The sequence below is a fragment of the Mustela lutreola genome, chromosome 13 (assembly GCF_030435805.1).
Source record: "Mustela lutreola isolate mMusLut2 chromosome 13, mMusLut2.pri, whole genome shotgun sequence".
NCBI classification, from domain to species: Eukaryota; Metazoa; Chordata; class Mammalia; order Carnivora; family Mustelidae; genus Mustela; species Mustela lutreola.
In genome coordinates this window covers 11063669-11072848 of record NC_081302.1, presented here as the reverse complement: position 1 = coordinate 11072848, position 9180 = coordinate 11063669, and the positions used below count along the sequence as shown (strand labels likewise).

The following is a 9180-nucleotide window of genomic DNA, read 5'->3' as shown; positions in this document are numbered from 1 at the left end:
CCGCGTGTTTGAAAGGATCTGCGGTTTTTGAAGACACCCCGAATTCCCTATTGCACAGCGGGGGCGGGGGTGGAGATGGACGCCAGCCGGTGCGCCCAGGGGCCGGCCAGGCGGGGCCATCCGCATACAGCAAAGCCCCGACGCGCGTCAGCCCCAGGGCCCGGGTCGACCCGGTGAGACTCAAAGAACAATTTAGGAAAATTTACAAAAGAGGGAACCTATTTGCCCGATGGAGACAGTTGTGGGTCCCGTGGGTCTGACGCTGCCAAGGCTGGCCCTTCCAGAAACCTGTTGAAAAACTGATCACTCACAGGGCGCAGAGCGCATCTTAGCCGCTTTTTTCCTTTCGGCCAAGGAGCCCAAATCTACTTTTGAGGCGATGACTCTGAAAGCCTGGGCAGGTTTCTCCCCCCTTGCTTTCTGGCTGTCGTCTCTCTCTTCCCTTTTTCTGCCTTAAAAATAAAGAAAGAAAGAATACTGTGTCACGGGGGAAAGGGGTTTTGCGGTTTGTAGAGAAATAAAGCACTTCTAAGAGGGGACGGCGACATGACTTTGAACTTGGCTCAGCTCCTCTGTGTCCTGCAGAGAGAGGAGAACTGGAGCCGGGAAAGAACAGCCGGGAGGGCCCAGCCCGCGGCCTCTCCCGCGGGAATTAAGGAGTCGGCCCCACCACCCGGCCGCGCGCGGCTCCGGGCATCCAGCGCCGGCGAGCGCCCGGCCGCGCCAGCCCGAGCCCTGGACGCTGCAGAAGGGGAATCAAAGCGAACGGAGAGAATGGGGCCGAGAGGGGGGACAGACGACTGGGGAGGAGGTGAGAACGCGGGACAAGAGGAAAACTTGCCGTCTGGTGGCTTGAAAAGGAGGGAAGCGAGGTTTCTAGATGGGAAAGAAGACCATTCTCTAAGAAAATATTTTGTTTAGTCAATATTTTTGGAGTAAGCTCTTTCAATGACGCCCCACCCCTATATAAATAGATGAATGAAGTAAAAAAGTGTGAAAGCCTGTATACTGGGGATTTTTTTTTTTTTAATTGATACAATGCAGCAGGGCAGCCTTTCTCCTTGGGAGACTTTTCTCTTTTCTCGGTCTCTCTCAGTCTAATGCCCTCTCTGCTTAGGGATACAGTTTGGCACTTGCCACCCCACCCCACCCCGAGGTGTGTGGAAATAAGGAACATTTCCTCCTTTCGGGTAAGGGGAGAATCTCCAGCTTCCAGACAAAATGACCCAGGTTTCCCGACTTCTTGCCCCCCCCTCTAACGGCAATGGGGTGGGGGCGGCGGGAGGACACAGGGCACCTCCGGGAAGGGGCTTCGGCCAGCTCCGACCTTCAGAAGCCCGCTTAAGCCGAGAGTGACAGCCGGTGACCGCCGACAGAGCCCGGGTTCTCCCAGCAATAGCGAGCTAGAGCTGTCTTCCCGCGTTTTTGTTGATTTCATTTCAACGTGAAAATTTTAAATGCATGTTGGTTATCTTCTATTTGAATTTTATTCCAACTCTCAGAGATTTGTAAATAAAAGCGGTTCTCTAGACAACTAGGCGAAGAAAGGCGCTGGCTTCAGGCCTTTCATTCACACCTCTGCAGCCTCCGGGCCCGGCGTACCCTCTCCGGTTACCTCTGGGAGTGCAGGCTTTCGGCAGCGGGGCAGGAAATGTTCCCAGCCGCCAACCGGGATCCCGGGGGTGAGGGGGAGCGGCTGTAGCCCCAGAGCCGCGAGGCGGGCCTGCCGCGGCACTGGGAGCTGCCCGGCCCCGCCACGGCCCGAAGGAGGGGTTGGTGGTGTTCCCAGGTCCTGCAGAAGGAGTGGTAAATATCTTCTAGAAGGTTTAAGCCCTACCAGTCTGGAGGCTTCTTCTCGGGAGGCCCTGAGCCTGCCCCTCCGCCCAGCTCCAGCCCGAGCCTTGCTTCGCCGCGCGCCTCCGGCGTCCCCATACATCCCACCCCACTGCGGCGGCGGCCGCCAGGGCATCTGGGCATCCACCCCGAGGGTAACACTGCCTTTAAACGACTTCCAATCAACCCCCCCTCCCTCCCGGGGGCCGCTGCCCAGTGTTTACTGCTGTAATCGGAGCAGGACGCGAGCGGCGGGGGGAGCGGAGGGCGCTGAGCCGCGGGTGGGGGGCCACCGCCAGGCAGGGGGCGGTGTCTGGGTGAGTGTCCCGATAGTAGGAGAAAGGGGCATGTCTGGCTCTCCCGAGGCCCACCATCCAGCACCTGTGTTTTCAGTGCCACAGAGTAAGGGTAAAGGAGGGGAGGGGAGTAGCTAGGGAGAGGGCTAACCGACCCCGGGCCGGGTCCCCGGGCCGCTCCCCGCCGCGCGCTCCCGCCTGGGTCCGGGGCCTGGAGAGTCCCGGCTCGTGGCACCTCCCGCCCGGCGAACCCGGTTGCCAACCAAGTTCTCGAGTGGCCGCGGCCGCCCGCTCTCGGTGCCCGCCGGGAGCGGCCCGGGTCCCCGGGGAGTCGGCGGCCTCTGCAGAAGGGCGCGAGTGCAGGGTGCTGTCTCCTCCGGACCCGGCCAAGGGCACGGCGACCTCGCCGCCCCGGCCGGCACTACGCGGGCCTCCCGACTCCGGGGACAGCCACGGCCGGGCGCGAACGGGAGCCGCAGCGCCGGCCGCGCGGGCGAGGAGCTGTAGGCTGGCAGGCCCGGTCGGCTGTGACGAGCCGCGGGATCCGAGGCTGCGGGGGCAGCGGGGAGCTCCCGGAGAACGCGGGAGGAGGGGCGGACCCGCCGCGGGGCGGGGGCGCCGGATTGACGGGGCCTCGGCGGCCAATGGTGGCGGCGGAAGGGCGGGCGGGGCGGGAGCCGCCGTTAAAGGGGCGGTGTGACCGGGAGTCCCGGCCTGGAGCGGGAGGGAGAGCTAGAGAGAGAGCGGGAGGGAAGTGGGGAGGCCGGGGCGGGAGACGCGGGGGCGAGCGGGGGAGGGGAGAGGAAAAGGAGGAGACAAAAAAATAAAAAATAAATAAATAAAAGGCTGCGGCGTCGGCTGCAGAGCCCACCGAAATAAACAGAGCGGAGCCCACCGCACCCGTGAAGGGGGGGCGGGGAGGTGGGGTGGGGACCTGCTTTGGCTTCTTCGCACTTGCTCGGATCTCGGACTCCGGTCGGTCCTCGGGAGCGCGGCTGCCCGCTCCGGGTCCAGCGTCTGTGGCCGACGGGCGAGAGGCAGCGAGCGAGCTAGAGATCACGTTTTTATTGTTGTTATTGTTTTTCAGCCCAGCCTCCCCTCCTCCCCTCCCTCTCCAAGCCTTCTCCCCTCCCACAGCCCCCGTCTCTCCTCCTCCCCCGCCTCCTCCTCCCGCACAACTTAAAGAAAGAGGGAGCGGCGCGGCAGCTTCCTTCATCTGGGGGAATTCGCGGCTGCTGCAAGTTTACTACGCGAGGCGCAGCCAATGCCAAGCGCGGAGGACGAGGAGGGCTAAACACCGCGGCCGCTGCGCCGAACAATACCCGCCGCGCGCGGGGCGGCGCGAGTAGGGCCGCGGGGGAGGGAACAGCCGACCCAGCGCGCAGCGGAGAAGGCGCCCGGCCTCCGCCCGCCGCCCCAGTGCCCCCGCCGCGGTCAGGTGGAGCCGTGGGCGCGCCGGGCCGGGGCGCCCAGCGCAGAGCTCGCCTCCGTCCCCTCCTCGTCCGCTAGCCTAGCCGGTGCACAGCCGCCGCACTCGGGCACGGTGGCCCCGCCGCGGCTGTGATTTCATTCTGCGGGCGCCGCTTGGCGCTGCCGGGCCCGGGGTCCGCGGGGCGTGCGAGCGAGTGAGTCTGTGCGTGCGCGCGCGGGTGCGCGCAGGGGTGGGGGCCGCGGCGCTGCGCTCGCCCCCCGTCGGCCCCCCTCTCCACTCCGCTCCCCACACCTCCCTCCCGCTCCCTCCTCCCGCCCGCCCTCCCCTGCCCTGCCCGCCCGCCCCCGCCGCAGCTCCTTTAATACACTTTGGTTCTCCGCCTGGCTTTGGACTCTTCTCCTCCTCCACCTCCTCCTCCTCCTCCTCCCGCGCCTCCTCCGCCGCCGCCTCCTCCTCCTCTTCCTCTCCGCGCCTTCGCTCCGCGCCCGGCCGCCCGAGGCAGATCCAGGCGGCGGCGGAGGCGGCGGGCGCACGAGCGCGGCTCCCGGGGCTGAAGCCGCCGCCACCACCACCACCGCCGCCTGCGCTCGGAGCCGGGCGGCCGCTGGACGCACCGCGCGCGGGGCGGGAGTGGGAGCGGAGGAGGTGCGGGGCTCGCCGGGGCCGGCGGGGCGGGTGGGCGCGCTGGCCATGCTCCTGGACGCGGGGCCGCAGTTCCCGGCCATCGGGGTGGGCAGCTTCGCGCGCCACCATCACCACTCGGCCGCGGCGGCGGCGGCGGCCGCTGCGGAGATGCAGGACCGCGAACTGAGTCTGGCCGCGGCGCAGAACGGCTTCGTGGACTCGGCGGCCGCGCACATGGGCGCCTTCAAGCTCAACCCCGGCGCGCACGAGCTGTCCCCCGGCCAGAGCTCGGCGTTCACGTCGCAGGGCCCCGGCGCCTACCCCGGCTCTGCCGCGGCTGCCGCTGCAGCCGCCGCGCTTGGGCCCCATGCCGCGCACGTCGGCTCCTACTCTGGGCCGCCTTTCAACTCCACCCGGGACTTCCTGTTCCGCAGCCGCGGCTTCGGGGACTCTGCGCCGGGCGGCGGGCAGCACGGGCTGTTTGGGCCAGGAGCGGGCGGCCTGCACCATGCGCACTCGGACGCGCAGGGCCACCTTCTCTTCCCCGGCCTCCCGGAGCAGCACGGGCCGCACGGCTCGCAGAATGTGCTCAACGGGCAGATGCGCCTAGGGCTGCCCGGCGAGGTGTTCGGGCGCTCGGAGCAGTACCGCCAGGTGGCCAGCCCGCGGACCGACCCCTACTCGGCGGCGCAGCTCCACAACCAGTATGGTCCCATGAATATGAACATGGGTATGAACATGGCAGCGGCCGCGGCCCACCACCACCACCACCACCACCACCCTGGTGCCTTTTTCCGCTACATGCGGCAGCAGTGCATCAAGCAGGAGCTCATCTGCAAGTGGATCGACCCCGAGCAGCTGAGCAACCCCAAGAAGAGCTGCAACAAAACTTTCAGCACCATGCACGAGCTGGTGACCCACGTTTCCGTGGAGCACGTCGGCGGCCCGGAACAGAGCAACCACGTCTGCTTCTGGGAGGAGTGTCCGCGCGAGGGCAAGCCCTTCAAGGCCAAATACAAACTGGTCAACCACATCCGCGTGCACACGGGCGAGAAGCCCTTCCCCTGCCCCTTCCCGGGCTGCGGCAAGGTCTTCGCGCGCTCTGAGAACCTCAAGATCCACAAAAGGACCCACACAGGTAACTGCGGGCCGGCTCGGGATGGGGCGCGGGGAAGAGAGAGGCTGTGGTTGGTTGGCTGGGGGAAACGCGCAGACCGCCAGCTCCTGCTCCTGCTCCTGCTCCGGGATGGGAGGTGTTTTTGCGTGTGCGAGACAGCCAGCGGCTTGTTTTTGTTGGAGAAAGAAAGAATATTATCGGGCTGGGTTTTTTCCATGAACGGAAATTGGGTTTTAAATGGTCGGTGTAACATCAAATGTATGTTTTGAGGGGTGTAATCCCTTCGTTTGCTCAGCCCCGGTTAATAATTTCCGTTCTAAATAGAACGCACAAAATAAAACTGCTCTCCAACTCGGTGCCCGGGAATCGAGCCTAGAGAGGATTTTGCCAGCTTGTCTGGATGTGCTTTTCTGCTCCGACTGCGTGTCTGTGTTTGGGTGGCTTATGTGTTTTCCCACTTCTTGTACTCGCGGTCCAAAAATCCTTCCCGGGACTGTTTTACCCTTAAATGAATTTGTTGTGAGTCCAAGCTGTAAGGTATTTCTCATTAAAAGAAAGAAAGAAAAGAAAAAAGAAAAAGGTGTTTTTAAAGCCCATTTCGGGGTAGATCACGGGGCTTTACGGTGGGTTCGCAGTAGTTTGTGAAATTCTGTAATGGGTACCAGAGGGTTTGCGATTCCAAACTTGGACCAACAACCCGGTCAAAGAAAACCCCGGGGCACCACGGCCCCGCAGGGCAATCGCGTGAGAAGAGGAAGCTGCAAAAAGAAGGCGCCTCTAGACTGATAGATTATTCATCTCTGACCAGGTCCCAGCCAAAATCGTGCCAGACGATTTCCTAAAAGAAAGCCAAATGTTTTAGCAACTTCCCCCGTCAATATTTACTCCGAAGTGGGGATGCGCCAGCGGCCTATTGTTCTCTTCCGGGAAGGGAGGGAGCCGAGGTGCGAGACAAGCTTTTAACAAGGTTTAAAATTTGAGAAATTTATTTGCATGAAATGCTTTCGAGTCCTGTGTCTGAGCGGATGTCTTTAAAAAACAATTTAGGTGCTAATGGAATTTAACGTTAAATGCTCCCCTTTCCAAGAGGAACGTTGTTTGAGTTCTCACACCTCTAAATGACTCCAAGCATTTGGAATTCTGGCAACAGGATGCAGGGACCGCCAGAAAATTAAACAGGGAGATTTTGAAAGGCTTTGCTGAGCACCCCCACCCCAGCCTGTGCCTTTGCCTTGGCTATATGCTGTTTTAGCTCTAATATTTGCCTTTTTCCCCGACCTATTTTAAAATGACTAGAAGTGAGACTAAGAATAACGGTTAATTTAATTCACAGAATTTTGGATGAAAAATACTGGCTCAGTCATGATCCACAGCTCCATCCCCAAACAACATAGCAACTCCAAATGTAATTGCCTATTGGCCCCAGAGACAAACCGACAGCAGCCCAGCAGCCTGTGTGAATTTTGATAATGCCCTAAATATTTTGTCATAATAACAGCTTCTCCATGGCCAGACCAATTGTTAGAAACTGCGAGTCCAAGGAGTCCTGTGGAAAGGTGGGCAGGGCCGGGTGCTACCTGAGATTCATTATAAATAGGAGGAAATGGGTGTCAGTCTGGAAGAGAATTAAAATATGAAATAAATAAGCAGGAAGGGCAGGTGGGAAGGCGGTTAATTTCATGTTCGTTCTGCCGCAGAGACAATCCGACCTGTGAGGGGACCGACCCAGGCCCTTCCAGGTCCTCTTTAACTTCGGGAAGCAGCCTTGCTCCTTCCAGAGTGGGTGGCGGCTCTGGGGGGCTCTGGGTGTGCGGGCAGCAAGTGCCGATGTTTCTGTCCACAGGGGAGAAGCCGTTCCAGTGTGAGTTCGAGGGTTGCGACCGGCGCTTCGCCAACAGCAGCGACAGGAAGAAGCACATGCACGTCCACACCTCCGATAAGCCCTATCTGTGCAAGATGTGCGACAAGTCCTACACGCACCCCAGTTCGCTGCGGAAACACATGAAGGTACCACCGGGGAGGCCGGGAGGACTGCGAGGCGGCCGGACCTCGGTGCGGGGCCGGCCTGGACAACCCTGGCCAACCTGGGAAGGCCAGGGTTCCCTGGGGACCGGACGGTGTGGAAGTAGGGGGGGCGTTTCTGGGGGTCCTCCCCCCGGGAGCTCGGCCCCACAGCAGCTGCACTCACACCCAGTCCCCTTTGGTCTCCCCTCCCGGCTTTTGTCTTGCAGGTCCATGAGTCCTCCCCCCAGGGCTCGGAGTCCTCTCCGGCTGCCAGCTCGGGCTATGAGTCCTCCACGCCCCCGGGGCTGGTGTCCCCCAGCGCCGAACCCCAGAGCAGCTCTAACCTCTCCCCGGCAGCGGCGGCGGCAGCCGCGGCAGCCGCGGCGGCCGTGTCCGCGGTGCACCGGGGCGGAGGCTCGGGCGGCGGCGGCGCGGGCGGCGCCTCAGGCGGAGGCAGCGGCGGGGGTGGCGGCGGGGCGGGAGGCGGGGGCGGCGGCAGCTCTGGCGGGGGCAGCGGGACAGCCGGGGGCCACAGCGGCCTCTCCTCCAACTTCAATGAATGGTACGTGTGAGAGGCCCGGGGCCTCTCTCCCTCTCCCTGTCCCCACCCTGGCGCAGCCCTCCGGGGGACCAGCGCCAAGGGCACCCTGTGATGTGTTGTTAAAATTATGAATCTGATTTTTATGATGATGAAAATGATTTTACCAGCAGAAGGATTTTTAAAAGTTTTTTTAAAAAAATAATCTAGGCATGAAAAACAAAAATACCCCTTCCAGAGTCTCAGAAGCTGAAAACTTAAAATAAGAAATAAAAAAATTAAAAAAATAAAAAACCTATAAAAATATTGAACAAAACCCCATCCTTAACCACCTCCAACCCCACCCCCTTTCCTTCTCACCCAGTTCCCAGTCTTCTGACAAACTGTACATAGCAAACTTCTTCCTTCTCCAAGGTGGTTTTACTGGCTTCTTGGTGTATAGACGTTTGTCCATTTGTAACTCCGGATTGCGTTCCTTCCTGCCTTTCTTCCCTTCCCCGAGTGATGGGCTTTTTCTTTTTCCCTTTTTAGTTTACCCGGTTTCTTTTTAAGTAATGTGGAAGAAAATGGTTTATTTTGTATTGTGGTATTGAATATTGTGTTCCTTTTTATGAGGCAACTTGATTGTAAACTTCATGCAACTATAGACTGGAAAAAAACCGAGCCGTGCCAAAGTCTCCCTTCTGTTTCTTCAACACATTCATCCACAGCGCGCACACACACACCACCACCAACGCTTGTGAATGTATTTTTCTGTTAGCTGGGTTTACATGTGATGTTTTAGTGCTTTTGCAAGTTCAATTTGTTAGTTCCTGTATGAAAGATTGTGGGGGAAATAAACGTCGTGCCGTTAGCTTTTCCGTAATAACACCCTTCCTTCTGTAAATACCCGTTACCATATTTATCCATTTGTAATTAAATTATGGTATTAACTTGCTACAGAGGAAACAATATTTATAAAGAATGTTTCTTAACTATAAATATGTACAATTGTGGGCATAAACTGTTTCAGATTTTTTATTTGAAGGTTTTAAGTGGTTTGATCATTTCTTGTGATATGTTTTGAGAGTAATGCATACAGAAATATAATAAAATGTGTTGAAACTGCATGAACATACTATTTTTTTCTAGCAAAGTTATTGAAGAAAACGGGAAGCTGAGGGTTGATGTGGGTATGGTGCGGCCGCCTAAATGAATAGGAGGTACCACCTTGCCTTCTGGGGAGGAAGGTATGTGTACGCACAGAAACCAGACCAAACTGCCTCTTTGGCAGAAAGTCTCAAAATTATTTTCTATGTCCTTTGTTTGTAGCTGAGAGTGAATTAAATTTTTGGAA

General features: G+C 59.1%; 1 protein-coding gene across 2 annotated transcripts; it reads left to right on the top strand.

Moving 5' to 3' along the window:
• The first annotated feature begins 3030 nt into the window (after positions 1-3030).
• On the top strand, positions 3031-8953 carry ZIC2 (Zic family member 2). Of its 2 annotated transcripts, none has more exons than XM_059144514.1 (3): positions 3031-5323; positions 7146-7309; positions 7534-8953. In XM_059144514.1, exons 1-3 carry the CDS (start codon positions 4252-4254, stop codon positions 7876-7878), a joined length of 1581 nt encoding a protein of 526 aa, XP_059000497.1. In that variant the 5' UTR covers positions 3031-4251; the 3' UTR covers positions 7879-8953. The 2 variants fall into 2 exon arrangements, with proteins under 2 accessions (XP_059000497.1, XP_059000499.1); XM_059144516.1 differs by having other exon boundaries at positions 3037-5323; positions 7497-7644.
• Positions 8954-9180: the final 227 nt, after the last annotated feature.

Coding starts and splice junctions, on each gene's coding strand:
- ZIC2 (XM_059144514.1), top strand. CDS start 4,252: ATGCTCCTGGACGCGGGGCCGCAGTTCCCGGCCATCGGGGTGGGCAGC. Junction 5,324..7,145: donor CCACAAAAGGACCCACACAG/GTAACTGCGGGC, acceptor TTCTGTCCACAG/GGGAGAAGCCGTTCCAGTGT. Junction 7,310..7,533: donor CGCTGCGGAAACACATGAAG/GTACCACCGGGG, acceptor TTTGTCTTGCAG/GTCCATGAGTCCTCCCCCCA.